At 37.7% G+C, this 15,715-nt stretch overlaps 1 protein-coding gene across 1 annotated transcript in view; it reads left to right on the top strand.

Annotated features, from left to right (window-relative positions):
• Positions 1–2,384: 2,384 nt before the first annotated feature.
• LOC139724886 (uncharacterized) overlaps positions 2,385–15,715 on the top strand; it is a 269,270-nt gene continuing 255,939 nt past the window's right edge. The window contains exon 1 of the mRNA XM_071636009.1: positions 2,385–2,858. Coding sequence (XP_071492110.1) covers positions 2,521–2,858 — 338 coding nt within the window. The 5' untranslated portion in view covers positions 2,385–2,520. The remainder of the gene's footprint in view (positions 2,859–15,715) is intronic.

Here is a 15,715-nt window from a genome sequence, read left to right as displayed (position 1 = left end):
ACAAAAAAACCCCCAAACAAACAGGGGTTAGCAGTTTCATAAAGCTGTGCTTAAAGTTACGAACGACTTAAGAACAACTGAAACACGTTTTGATGTGCTATAGGCTATACTTATCAGAATTTCAATAATTCAGCACAAGAACTGATCATTAGTCGTTCTTAAAGTTGTTCTTAGCCTATCAGAGTAGCTTTACGAAACACCCCCAGATGGCATACATATTCCATTTGCAAAGTTGTCAAGAAAAATTGAATGTTCGTCATTCGATATCGCATGCAGAGGTAAGCGTTTGGCCATTATATGAAATTCATTAAATTGCTTTTAATCATGAGTATGGATACGTTTTGCCCATGTCATCACATTGTTCGAGATCAGACAACCTCATGCATGCAAGCTCCTGCTTTGAGCGACATGCCTATATAAATGGACAATGAACTGAAGACAGAACATTTTATTTTGAAACGTTGGATTTTATAGCTTGGATACCGCTCCAACATGCATTCTTTCAAAATCCCAGCCCCTATCTAAAGATATATAGGCCTATATCATATATTATATGTCTCTCGTCCTTTCATCATCATCATCATCATCATCATCACCCTTATCATCTTTTTAATATTCATGTCATTATCATTGTCCACATCAGCATCATCATTGAATATTATTAGGCACCCTATAACTTTTGTTTTTCATCATAATTATCAATATCATTGGGCCTATTGTCAGAATAACCATCATTTTACATAATTCATTGTCAATCGAGCTTCCTTCTTCCAGTGTGATCCTCCTCCCTACACCTGTTCCTCATTTTGACTCTTTTTATATTCAACCTCCTTCCTTTTCAGATGAATGAAAGACAAATCGACAACTTGTACCACTTTGAATCATGTTTTCTTTTTCTTTTTTGATGATGGAAATAAATAAACGATTGAATTGAATTGAGTTCAATTCAACCTCATTCCTTTTGGTCTCCATTTCTTTTTGTTCTATCAATAATTCTTCATCAACATGCAGTGGGTTGAACTTTTTTTAAACGTATACCCTTACTTGATAACATCACAACGTAAAAGTTTTCACTCCAGATCACAGAAATGCTAGGGCTGAGTTATATTTGATAAAATTTTGTCGGTCCCATCGGGAAGATTAAAAGAGTACAAGACTGTCCGTCTGGTCAAACCACTACGCAGTGTATTTGTTATACTAAATGTATATAAAACTCCGACCTTTTAAACGATATTGCGGTAAAACAGGACCTATATTACAGTCTGACAAATTGAACGGTGAGTGACTTGTACAACTGAAGAACGATAGCTAAACAAGCCACTTGGCGCAACCTGCAATCGTCGGGATACTTATAGTAAAAAAAAAAGATTTTCATATTGAATTAATTAATTGTCATGCGACGCCATTAGCAGTAAGAGCGTACAGTCATTGTTAGAGAAGGGGCACCTACAATGTATACATTATGCATCAATCCTTGATGTGCGATGTGTAACACTAAGAGGCAAATAATTAAGCCCAAGATGCATGGTTTTGCAAGTGTACTATCTATGTATTTAATGTTAACTGGAAATTTGTAACGGGCACTGCCGGGAAACGGATTTACTGTGATGATGATGATGATGATAATAATAATAGTAATAGTAATAGCTGTAATAGTAATAGTAATAGTAATAGTAATAGTAATAGTAATAGTAATAGTAATAGTAATAGTAATAGTAATAGTAACAGTAATAGTAACAGTAATAGTAATAGTAGTAGTAGTAATAATAATAATAATAATAACTATAATAACAACAATAAATACAATAATGAAAACAATAACAACAATAAATGTAGGCCCTATGTATCGCGAACAAAATTAAACACATTGGTAGTGAAATTGATACCTAAAGATAACAATGCAAATGGAAAACCAAGTCAGTTAAAGCAAGTGAATAATTGATGAACACAAGAACATCATCATATTCGTCATTTGACACATGAAACGAAAAGTACTTCATAAAACGTGAACGGCAACGACGATACCTTGTTCACGCAGCTGACACTGATGACCTTTCTGTAGTTGAACACGAAATACGTTTCTGTGAGAGAGATCTAGCGCCATCTCCGGTGAATAACATGTCATCCAAGAGAGAAATGAAAATGATAATAATAAATCCTTTTCGTGTGTGTTTTCTCGCGTGTGTTTGTGTGTGAATCTATGATGTCCACACTAAACTGCATTGCGTGCAAGGTATGTTTTCTGCACACACACACACACACAAAATACACTCAATACACAGAGATGCTCACGGGTCAAGCATGGATGTGGGGTTGTGTGGGTGATGTGTGTACACAACATTCAAATACTAGTACGAATCCGTACGTGTGTGAGATCGGTTGTGGAATATAGAAATCCCCAGTGAATAAAGCTTGCATGTGTATTGTGAATGAAACTGTACTATATCTGTGCTATTGGACCAATACTCTCTCTTCTTTGTGAGGCTGAAAGCTATCAAAAATAAACATTCTGTTAGCACTATGGAACCGTGTGATCCGTATCGTCAACGTGATGGAAATTCTAGGAGTAATACCCCAGATATTAACCGTGGTCGTGGCCCCGGTCGAGTAGCGCTAGTGAGAGCCTTACCTATGGACGTTTCTCCCAGCCGCCGCTCCCGCCCGCCGCCCGCTCCACGGCACGGAGTTGGTGATGCAGCTGCCTCATCGGTAGATGATGGGAGCGTGTTTCGACAAGGCAGAGTTGCAGAGGCAATCAGGAATTTAGCAGGAGGTGGCGATTGCTCAGTTGCTGAGAGAGAAACTTTAAGAGGAGATATCGACTCCCTTGAAGGGGCATGCCTTCAGTTTGAGGAAATGTGAGTTAGAATCTGTTCATATCTAAGTTAGAGCCTCAGGCTCAACATCACAAGCTCTGCTTTCCTAAATCCTAGAGCTCTGCTGAGCATTATCCTTAAAAAAAGAAAAAGAAAAAAAAATGCTGTCTGAATCACCGGGTCGAGAATAGGTGTCACTGTCAGTGTTATTATAAAATGTAGGCCGAGAATGTTACCAATAATGTATTGTTATAAGAGACATCACCAAGGTCTACCACAAGAGAAGTCCATTTTGTCAATGAAGACAAGCATATAACCCACTGAAACCCAACAAGTATCAGATCATTGCAGATTTTAATGGCATTGAATGATATCAGACAAGATTTGATCGCTGTTTGAAACTAGTAAAGGCATCCTCAGTCTCAAAGGATGGGCACTGTGGAGCAACAAAATCTCTTTAAACTTTGGTTTTCTAGTCTGTGTTGCGCATACATGAACCTCCTTCTGCTTGCTTGAGAAAAGACCAAAAAATGTATTTCTTTCATATTATGTCGTATGAGCATTGATAACATTCTCTTTGAGATTTGCTTTATCAGAATGTCACGTATAGGCCCTAATTTTATCTTGGAGCAAATTTTGAAAGAAGAGAAAGTTTGGGACATTCCGTTTACAAGGCACATGATCAAAGAGATACAGTTGGCCTGCATGGCTAGGACAGCTTTTTCATATTTTCATAGTGGACAACATGATAGATGTGCAACTCATATTGAAATTGCCATAATTGACATTCTGAAATTTTGCAGCTATGAGTCTATCAAAATTCCTGTTAATCTCATTGATTTCAGCATGATTCTTTCATATATATATGTATATATTATATATGTCTTTTTCTGCAGGTTATATGGGTTACTTTTCTGAAAAAAAAAGGATTAATAATTCCAGGTATTTAGGAGAAAAGATAACATAGAAGCTATCTATTTGCTATTGTGTGTGTGTGTGTGTGTGTGAGTGTGTGACTGGACAGAAAAAAAAAATCAGTTTTTGGTGGGAAATTACTTAGACAAGACAATTCTAATGCAAAATGCCAGAAATTCTTTGTATAGGTAGAGTGTATCCTTCCTGTGCTGTGGTCTCTCAAAGAGTGTGGGAACTTTAAGGTTAACAAAGAGAATGTTTCTTTGAAATGAGTTTTTATAGTTTTAGAAAAAGACCTGAAATTAAAAAAGTTATATTTCACTTTCATTTTTAAAACAAATAAACAAAACCCTGCACTGATCACCTGTATGGTAGGCACTTGAACTGCAATTCACAAGTTTTTCATCTTTTTTTATTGTGATGTTTATTTTTGTTTTTCATTGCTGTACATGAATTCGTTCTTTACTCTTTGGGATTATCTTGTTAAGATTCTTTTACCTTTTTAGTATATTATATTATGTTTGTGGGTATATGCAGTACGTCATATACATTGTATCAAGATACCCTAGGACTCGCTGCGACAGCTTTCATATTTCATGAGGATCCATGGCTGTGAAGTTCTTGTGCATGTACTGTCCAGGTATTGTTGTTTCTGTTGGAGTGATGTGGCTTCTTATCCTATTAGCAGCATGCCCTAAAATGGGCGATACAGACCTACTTACTAAGTACCTAGGAGTTGCCATTAATTTATAATGGTATGTGCAGGTCATGATAAAGTGGGTTGTTTTTCAGTGTGATTGCACTTGATTGTAAAACTCATTTCCATCTGTGCAATCTGCAGGCAGTTGCTGGAAGATTCAGTAAAAAATGACAGGAAAAATTTTGGGTCCAAGTTTGTTTGTTTGTTTGTTTGTTTGTTTGTTTGTTTGTTTTTTTGACCATTGCCATAACATGAAGAATGTAATATGAAAGTCAAATTTAATGCTTGCAGTGAAAGAGCAATGAATCTGATAATGTGCAACTAGTACAATTTTCTATTAGCAGCGTATCTCATCATGATCAACATAATTCTATATATTGCTAAATGGTAACTACTTAGTAATTATAAAATCTGAAGTGTGTCATGCTGTACAGTAGTCTTTGCTTTTTTTTTTTTGCCAGTATCTCTGTTGTTACTGACACAGGAAATAGATGGGGAAAGGATAGGATAGAATAAACCTTTCTACCATTTCCTCGTTTTGTGTTTTTATATACAATATGACTGGCATAATGTACAAATGAAGCTATTAAATATAAGTTCAGGCAAGGCTGGAATATAATGGGTTGATTGTGTATGATTAATAATAATATGCCAGTAACTTTCAGAGAGAAATATACAATCTGCCCACGTGACCAACCAACCTCTGAAAAGTAAAATTCAGATAAACGTTTGTCTTTGAAATAATTATAACTTCATGGAGAGATGGATGACAGGTAGAGTCAGAGACATTGTACACTACATAACAATTTCATTCAGCAAGATCCATTCATGCGTTTATTATGAATACAGTAGTTCACCTCTTTGTTTCATTTCTTCTCAAAACTTTGACTTTTTTTTTCATCCCCTTGGATTAACTGGCAGTGATGATCCCTGCCCTCAAATACAAGTACACCACAGATATTTTATCAGGACTGTACCTATCCATGCTCACATAATATGCCTGAAAAGTTTGTGTTGTTGGTTGATGAACATCTGAAGTGTTCACATTGCCTAGAGTGTACGAAGACGGGAATAAATAGAAAATGAAACAAAAGTTATGCAGACTACTGTTCAAAACTACTAAACAGGTGAAATAACAATGTTATTTTGCAGTTTCAGTTTCTCTCTCTCTCTTTCCCTGTGTTTAGAATCTCAATCTTTATTAGGATTTTTTTTTTTTTTTTGGATATGAAAGTTTAATCTTTGTCGTGTAGAGGTAGGCCCCTAAATATTTACTCTTGATTTTATGGGATATTCAAAAGGAAAGCAATAAGGCTATCATTGTACTGCCACAGTGAAAAATTGGAAAAAAATAAGCAATTAATTAAAGAGAGAGAGACAAACAGACAGACAGACAGACAGACAGACAGACAGACAGACAGAAGACAGATTTACAGACTTGCAAACTGTCTTACAGAGAGGGAATTAGCAACCTCACACTTTTTTTCCCCTTCATTTTCCCATTGTCTGTGATTTTCTTTCAGGAGCACATCAGTACAATATTTGGTGAACTGCACATTTGAAGCTGTGTGTAAAGTGATCTTGTGATATGTGCTGCCCAGGGCTAAATAGAAACCCACTTTTGATCAATCTTCTCTATCCGTCCAGGGTCACAAAATGACCCATAAATTGTATCAGTTGTTCAGGTATCACTCCTATATCCAGAATCTGATGCCGCTGTTGCTACATAGGCCAGCATTATAAAAAGTGGTATCAACTGAAAAGATGCTGAAATTTGAGTGATATTATGGGCATAGAACTTGAGGTCAAATTTCTTATGGCAAAGAAAAATAATTTCTGTGTAATCTCTGTAATACCTTAAGGATGCTACACTTGTGTGAAAGGAATGATGATAAACAACCAGTTGCACACACACACTAAACAAATCCCACCCGAGTTTTGTGAAATCTGTTGATACTTTTGTTTTTCTCAAAGTGGTATCATTTTGCTGAAATTTGATCACTGTAGGTTGAATGTCTTTTTCCTCCTTTTTGAATTAATGTTAAATTGTATTATGGCTTGTTATTGCTTACATGAGCTGATACAATACTTCACAAACAACTGCTATGAAACATTTGGAGTGATTTTTGCATCTAGTGGTAGTCTTCTTATCAGTTTACTGAAACACAGGAAAGCCACACTTTTTTTTTCAAAGATACCAGTACACTTGGACCCTGTTTACAGTGCGAGGCTCGGCCCAGCCCCGCTTCAGTGTAAACGCGCAAAAGGCCAAATGCGGGGCCAAAATTGGCCTCGCATATTGGCCTCGCTCTGGAGGTGGTCTCAGCCGCGGCCGGGCCCGGCCTTTTCTCAGTGTAAACGCAAACTGGGCCAAATGCGCGGCCAATTTTAGTCTGGCTTCCAAACTCTCTGCCCGTACTATTTCGCTATTCAGGATATTAACCCCCTCAACGTCAAAAGCTAGTATAGTTTAAGGTGGTTTTGTCCTGCAAAGGATTTTTCCTTTGGCAAAGGCCTTTGCCCGAACGGCGACTTCGTCGCCACGAAATCCAGTTGGCAAAGGGTCTGAAAACCAGACTATACCAAATTGCGTTTGTTTACAAGCAGAGCGCCACTATGACAAAATATTGAGAGGTTTGAATTAAAAGCGCGGCCGAGCCCGGCAGTGTAAACAGACAAAATTGCGGGGCTCGGCCCCACACTGTAAACGGGGTCTCTGCTTGTTGCCAGCAATAACATCCATGTGTTGTATAATACAGTGGATTGTTAAACATTCAATGCTGCTATGACCAACAGTAGAAAAACAAAACTTCCAAAAGCAAACTAAATGTTTTTATTGGGGTCCTCTTGTCATGTAAAAATATACAAGTAATATTTAATGAATTTCTGTCACAGGTGCTGAGTGTGCATTGTAATGTTGATTGCAACATATTTCCAAGATGCTTTTCTACATCTCATATATTTCAGGGATGTATTAATAACTCCTAGGTACTCAAAATTTTTTCTAATTTACCGAACTAAAAAGATAGGGGCATAGTTTTGCATTTCTGAAGTTTTCTTCGTGCTCGAGTCATAGCAAAATTATCCCTTTAATCAGTGAAAAGACATTGCTGTGATGCCAATGTGGTATACCGCACACCTCTATGGACTTACAGTGCATCCACTGAATATTCACATGATCAAGGCCTTTCATTGTATCACATGGTCTTCACATATCCCCCCCTTTCTGGAGACAGTTGCTTCTATTCATGATCAATTTGTTGGAGTCCATCATAGTGCCACTCACCTCTGTGATGCGAGATGACAGCAGTGGTAATTTGCACAAGTACTGAGTGCTGTATGTCGCTTAGGATTGGTGAGATCGGCCGTGATGTCAGGAGTGGTATAGCCTGACAGCCAGGCTCTGCAGGCTTTTTGTGCCTCCATCCCTAAAGGATGCCGGAGGGGCTATATTTTGGGGTCATCCTTCGGTCCATCCATCAGTCTTGTACCCGCACCCCAGAAAGAACAGGATTTTTTTAAATTTTTTATTTAACTCTTTTAAAATGGACAAAGTGGATTTGGTTGATGCTCACATTTGGTACAAATGCATTGATGAATTGTTTTTGACTGGAATTGCGAAAGGTCAAATGTCGAAGGCCAATAAGTTTGGGCTTGTCCCCAGCCAGCATAATAGATAAAGAGCTTTGTATTGATGAAAGTATATTATAGAGGAGCAAAGTTTTGAATATGAAATCAAGAATCATCCAGATTAAATTGAGTCATGTGCTGAGTACATTTCATGGTTTGCTCGCCACTCTTCCTCGTAAAAGACATCAACAGCAATTAAAAGAGAGGAAGAGGATACGAGCTGTATAATATCAGTTTGAAGCAAGTGCAAGTTTGAATTCAGTCCAATGAATCACCGATATTTTGAAATGTGAATAGATCTTAGTCATGCTGCATTTTTTTCTCTTCTCTCTCCATGGCTGTTAACACATGTATGCTAAATGAACAGATATGATATTTGTCTGTCCGTGTGTGTATGTGTCTAAACCGGTACAGAATCTGTTTCATCAGACATTATTTCATTTGCTAATTGTATACATTTGTGATAGTCCAAACCTATAAGAAGACACAACCCCCTTGAACATCGTAAGTGAACTTTCAGACAAAAAAGAAAAAAAAAAGAAGCACCATGTTCTCAGTACAAATGACCCTACTCTGCTCATGGATGCTCTGCAAATTTCTGCACCATGCCAGCTTTTTGACGCAGCTTTCTAACCGGGCGTGCAGGGTGATGGTATCCTGCTGACTCATTATCATCACACTGTTTGGCGGAGGAGAGCAGAGGAGAGCAGAGCAGAGCGGAGCGGAGGAGAGAGAGAGGGAAGAGAGTAGAGGAGACCAGGGGAGAGTATAGGAAACACATCACCAGGGGTAATGAAGACATGATGAGGATGCTTTGTATCTAATCCACTTTCATGTGGGATGGGGGGGGGGGGGGGGGCAAAGAGAAGGAAAAGTGAAGGAAAAGGGAAAGAAGAGATGGTAGAACAGCAACAACAACGATAACTACAAAATACTATAACAGTCGTGGCAAACCACCTATGCAACCCTATGCATCAGTTCCAGTGAATATGCCTTGAGCTACAACATCCATACACATATTAAAGAACCTGGCTGGGGTGGATGGATTATGGTCTCATAAAACAGCTTGAAATTGCATCTTAAAGTGCTAGACATGCCGCCAGATACCTCCATCACGTCCACACGCTGCATTAGTAGAACCCTTCCCTTCGTCTTACTGAGACTTTAAGAATGGATAATATATGCCTTGAATGTAGTCAAGTAAAAGAAAAGAATTAACCCGTTCTGTATGGGAACCTGGTGGCCTGCGTATTAAGTCTATGGGATTTCAGAATTCAGTATGGAATGGGTTAAGTGGAGACAAGGTAGTAGGGTAATGCCCTTCCCTGCGCACATCATCATTTGTTTGCGGTTTTTAATGGTCGCACACAAAAGCATCTCAGCACTGAATTTTGCAGTCAAGAATAATTGTTGAAGAAGGCTGCTGCAGTGTCTTGGAGCAGTCAAGTAGAAAGTCCCTCTCTGCAGGGATGGACCGTTGTTGAAATTTAATACCCAGAATTACACTCGGGGGACCACTCGATACAGTATTTGCAATAAATCATGGAAACGTGACATCCATCTCTGGGTGGTAGGAACAAAGAGGGTTTTCCGCACCAGTGAGGATGGTATTAATACTAGTAAACGTACAGTGTACGTAATATCCTAATGATTCAGTGTGTTAATGGAATGTGCATGCGGAAATGCACATGTGGGACTAAAGGTATTTTCCAAGGTATTTTGTAATTGAGAAAGCTTCAAATTTTTTTTTAGTACACTTTCTCTGTTGAGATCTACAGTTCTTTTTGCAGTCATATTGAACTCCTGTAAGTACTTCTCACTGCAGTTGTTTCATAATTACATGTATACCCCCACCCAAACATAAAGATATATATTTCAGAAATAATAAACAAACCTTTTATCACAGAAAACTGAAGACAAGCTTGGCTTGCTTGTATGTAAACCTAAAAGTACTGTAAAACTGTCCATCCAGAAAAATTGATTTCTTGCTGTGACCCCTAAATATTATTAGGCTGTACTTTTAATCAAATCTATATCAAAAGTGAACATCTTAACTTTATTATGTTTTTTCTGTGATCAAAGTTCCATTCATCGTTTCTTGAGTATGATTTTTTGGGGTTTTTTTTTTCCAAAGAATGTCTAAAACTATTGAAGTATGGGAGTAAAGAAATTTTAATGTGTTCCTGTCGGTCTTGAAGAGGAAGTTTAATTACATCCTGTCCAGGGTTCTTCCTCCTTTGTGGACACATAATCACAATTGATGTGGATATCATTATCACAATGGGGACATAGCACCACTGCCAAAACAAACTGCTGTCAAAGTTTAGGGAAATTCTGGAGACATCTTAATAATTATGCTTATAAATCGCCCATATTATGTTGGTATTAAGTATTAGTTACGTTCAGACAGTGATCCTTAATTTCAAGAATGAGCTCATAGTTAGGTATGGCACACCAAGTGTCGCATGATCTCTTTTGTCATGAAATGACAATGGTTACGTTCCTCCAGTGATCCTTGACTTCAAAGACAAGCTAACTTTGAGGATATTGTCACTTGTCAATGAAAAAACAATTTTGTCATGAAATTGTCATTTCGTGATGAAAGAGACATGCGACACTTGTATACATTCTCGTGCTTTTATTTTCACACTTGTTTCTGGTTGCGCGAAATGCATGAAAATTTCAACAATGTGAAAATTTCCATTTTTACTGTACTGTAAAACCAGAAATGTGTGCATACATGGAACTTTTGTGAATTTTGCGAGGAGCCAAGATTTGCAAAAGTAAAATGCACATTAAAGTTTTTTTTTTTCTTAGTACACAATGCATTGGGTGCCAGTGGCAGTTTGCAAAAGTTTCATGCTGTTATAAAGTCCATCGCTTCCAATGTGCGAGAGTTTCATGCCGCAAATGTTTCTGGTTTTACAGTGCACGTAACTGGTGCAAGCCGGAAGACCAGGCTCCTCGTCTGGACAAGAAGAGTTCATCATCCCTTGCTTTTCATAGGCAGTGGACCAACACATACACCTGCACTGTACCTGGTGATCTACGCTGAAAGGGCGGAAGTTCTTTGACTTCACACCAAGTTCAATTCCAGTGACTCCTAGGCAATACATTGTAGTAGCATGTAGACAGCATGATTACAATGACTGGAAGCTATTAAAAGGTTCTATTCACGGTGAGATTGGATGGAAATTGTAATGAAATCAGCTGAAGACCAGAGGGGTTGTAGCCGTGGAAGAATAGAAGTTTGTGGAGTTAATGCCCTTCTCAATAATGACTGACATTTTGTACATCAAGCAGGGTTGATAAATGTTGTATTTATCTCCTGAATAGGATTGAAACTCTTTGCTCATTCATCATTACTCGCCTTTTTCTTCCGAAAGTCACCCTGGAAAAAAAAAAAAAAACAGCCACATGCACAGTATCTGTTAAAGCATTGATAAATTCCTGTGAGAATGGGTCAAAAACATTACAGAGGATTGTAACTTGTCTTTGATATGTACATAAGTGAAAAAGGTCATGTCCATATAGTACATTGCATTTCAAGTGCTTCATCAATGGTACTGTTAGAAAGAAAATGTGTGTACATATCCAAATCTTACTAACTTTAGAGAGTTTTTTTTTCCCATGAGCATGTTATGTTTCATTTGACAATACATGTATGTTACCATCATATATGCTGTTTGAAGGTATTGCTTTACAGTGTTGCAGTTGGACTAAAAAATGAGTTGCATCTCCCTAGACTATACTGTTCCCTCTAATATTTTGTTAAAATAGACCTTTAAAGGCAGGGGATACCTTTTACAGACCTCCCAAAATGCAGCAAAACATTAAATATGAACCTCAGGGGACTTGCTTAGGCCACTGCTTAGAAATTTGGAAGTCAACAGTTATCTAAAATTTGAATGATGCACAAAACTCAACTACTCAGTAGTTCTGTGTGTCAGCCACACTTAAGCCTTTTTGTTGCAGTCTTCTGTACTTGTTATCTATAAACACAAATCTAAAAGTACAAGAGCTGATGTAATAACATATAGAGTGTGTGGCAAGAATGTATATAGAACTGTTTGTAAGTGTTGATGAACTTTCTTCACAAAATATACATGATAGACACACATGCGGTGCATGGGTCTGCAAAGGTAGCCTAGTAATGTACTGGAATTTACGGTGAGCCCCGAAAAAAATTCAATTCAAAATCTAACGGTCAAAAAAATGTACTAAATGTTACCTTCCACTTTCAATACTTTATGGGAGTTTCTAAAATGATACTCTCTTCAACATACCACTGTATTTATACAACTCTTCATTTAAGGCATGCAAATGAGATTCCCTACCTTTAAGAAACCTTTTTAAGATATGAGGATGCTTCAAAAAAGTAAAACTGCTCTCCCTCCAAGTGATTGGATTTATAGCAAGTGTTTCTCATAGAGGACTGTGTAAGAATAAATACATTAGTCAGTTTGAAAATCATTATATTTGTACAGCTAAATCCACAATTTTTTTTTTGAGAATTTTGTTCAATTTAGCTACTAGAATATCAAGCTGTGTCTTTAATAGTGCATCTGGTGCACTTTTTGATACGTCAGACAAGGAAACTCTGAAGACACTTCCTGTCCAAGTTCACTTGAGCCTCGATTGTCCAAAAGCATTGCATTGTCAGTAAGAACAAGGAAGGATAGTGATATGATATGTCATCTTAAGTGGAAACCAAAACATAATTTCCCTGCTTGAGTGACATTATGGCCATCATCAGTCCATCCCTCAAGAGGTTTCCCACTGAGGACAGACACCCATTTGTAATTCCAATAGTCAAACTTCTGGCATCTGTGGAGTTTACAGAGTGTTAAGACACTGATGTGATTTATTTCAAGTGATGACACAAATTTTAGAGTAACACACTATAAAAAGAGATGTGTATCTCTGATGAAATCATGGTCATTTGCTATCCCATGTTATTTTTAACAGATGCTGAATGCCACATTTTAACAGAACCTGTTTAAAAACATTTTCTGTGTTTGTGATTGCTTGTGTTGTTCATGACATTTTGTATCATGGGATCATCCAAGGCAGTGTCTTAAAGGCTAGGCCTGATGGTTTGTGGCATATACCATGTAGGCCTATATATTCTATTTTTCTTCAATTTTTTTTTTCAGTGAGTTTTGTCCTGAAGAGGACCCATGCCAAGGAAGAAGGAATTTACACCGTGCACCTCACACCAATGGACTTTTGAGCAGGCATATATGTGCAAACCTTCATTGAACAACAAAATATATCCTGTTCTATCCTTTCATACAGAGTCAGTGGAAATGATAATTTTGTCTGTTTGTTTCAGGTAAGAACGTTGTAGCTCATTAGAGGGCAAGGGACACTTCTAGCTCACATGACCAGAAGGTCATTCAGTTGGAGGCCTTGACTAGGATTTCCTGAAAAATGGATGATTTGGCAAACACTTCCGCATTGATCATTTGTTCAATTCAACTAAGATTTCTGCTGACCTCTTGCTCGACTGTACTTTCATTATGTTTCTTTCCAGTGATGAGATGTGTCTTGCATGTGTGTGTCTTTAAATGCATTTACTCACAGTGGTCAATCTGTCTTCAATAAATATGATAGAAAACAAACAAACAAGCAAACAGAATGCTAGAACGTTTTTCAAAAATTATGTTCACATGTTTCTAAACTTAAAGACTAGCTCAAAGTTTCAGTCTGTGATGATTAGCTTGTAGTTTTACCTCATGTAGACCCAACACAGTCAAACTTAGAGCGTCGTAGTTTAAGACTACAGGCTAATTACCAAAGTTTAAAACATCAAAGATTACGAACGATGTGTGAATGTATTAAACTAAAATCAGATCCAGAATAAGATAGTTATTAGTAGTGATGGGACCTTGTGTGATTAAGTATCTCAGGGTGCGTTTATCAACTCTTTTTCTCGGCAGAAACAGGTTTTCCAAACTGCTTTCAGGGAATTTTTACGAGATGATAAATGCAAAGCTGTTTTGATTATGGGGTTTGGAAAGCCTTTTGAAAACCGCAAATTTGTGCTTTCTGAAACAGGTTTCCGAAAGAGGTTTCCAGAAACCTGTTTCTAGAAGCCCTTTGAAGCGAGATAAATGCAAAGCTGTTTTGAAACGGCTTTGTACTGCGGTTACGAACAATGCGTTTCTGGTTATTCAATATGACCCCTTCTCCTCGGGTCAAAATGCGCAATGGCCAGCTGCGCAGTGACAAGGCCAATTTTCGTGTTCGCGATGACTTGATAAACGCAACTATTTTGGAAGCTGTTTCTAAAGGGCTTTGGAAATTGCTTTGGAAAGGGCTTTGGAAACTGCTTTTGAAAGCCGTTTCAAACAGGGGAAAGATGATAAACGCAGCCTTAGTCACATTGATACAGCCCCATTCGCAAGAGACACTTTCCCGACAAGGGAGATGAAACCTTTTGATTAAGTTTGTCAAAAGATTGAGTTGCTTCCTCCTTCATCACTTCTGGGGAAAATTGCCTGCCGGATTTCTTGTCAAGAGTCGAGTCCTTGTCATAGCTGGTTGTGATTATGATGTCCAGTCGTGAGAAGGAAGTCCGACCATGAATAGAACCAGAAACCTGAATGGAGTATCAGGTGCATTTAGCCAGTAAGGAAGTACATTTGATGATAATCAAACTGGCTGATAATTTGATGTTACTTTCAGTTTTTAGTACAAAGATTTTTTTTTTCATCTGTCTTTCTTGTGGTCTACATAAGAGGTTTCACCTTATTGTCACTTACAAGCGAATACATTAAATGAATGGACTGATGAAAAATGAAAAAATGAAATGAAAGCATTCAGTAGGACAATGCAGGTTTAGTTTAGAGCCCCATTGTAACACCCCATTGAGTAAATAAAAAGAAACAATAAACAAAAGATTTTATCAGGTCTTTGTCTGGATTTAACTAGCCAACATAAAGGAAAGAACACTGATGTATCCCACAGTATGTGTCGAAGGCTATTGACTGTTAGTATTGAGAGTAAAAGTCCATGTACTTTGCATTGGTGAACTCAGTGTTTTGTATTTATTCCCCTACCCAATTCTACTTTTCTTTTGCAAGCTATATTTTCACTATCATATCTAATAATATGAAATTCAGAGTAGTGTTGTCTGTGTTGTATCCTGTGCCGAAGTCAAGTCGGTCCGTACAGCTAGCCTTGCTTCCAGGCTATCGGAAGTGTCCCTTACCCGATCTGTGTTCATGTCCCGGTTGGGTAATGCCCCAAGTCTGGAGCAGAGACTATCCCTTATGTGTGATTAACCCACATACATCCAGGATGACACATACACTTTGATGACATTCCATTTACATGCCACAAAATTGTATTGATGATCCAAGTATGGGACATACTGGCCAAAAATGAATACGGCATACCGCATTACAAATTTTTTACCTCCAGTAGCATGATGAAATCCCATTTTCTATCCAGTCACTCCCAATTGAGCTGAAAATGTGGTTTTTAAAAAGTTGGCATTTTTTTTTTATATTCAAGGTATTTACTATGTAAATGTTTGGATCTCATATCTATCATTTTAATTTCATCCAAGAGATAATGAAAGCATGAAGCAATGTCTACTCAAATTGTATGAAATGAAAAAAGTCCTACAGATGATGCTTGAGTTTGA

This window comes from Diadema antillarum, unplaced genomic scaffold (assembly GCF_040938485.1).
Source record: "Diadema antillarum isolate AM-2024a unplaced genomic scaffold, OU_Dant_1.0 seq00000002_RagTag, whole genome shotgun sequence".
Taxonomy (NCBI): Eukaryota; Metazoa; Echinodermata; class Echinoidea; order Diadematoida; family Diadematidae; genus Diadema; species Diadema antillarum.
The sequence above is the reverse complement of the archived record's forward strand: the minus strand, read 5'-3'. Positions and strand labels throughout refer to the sequence as shown.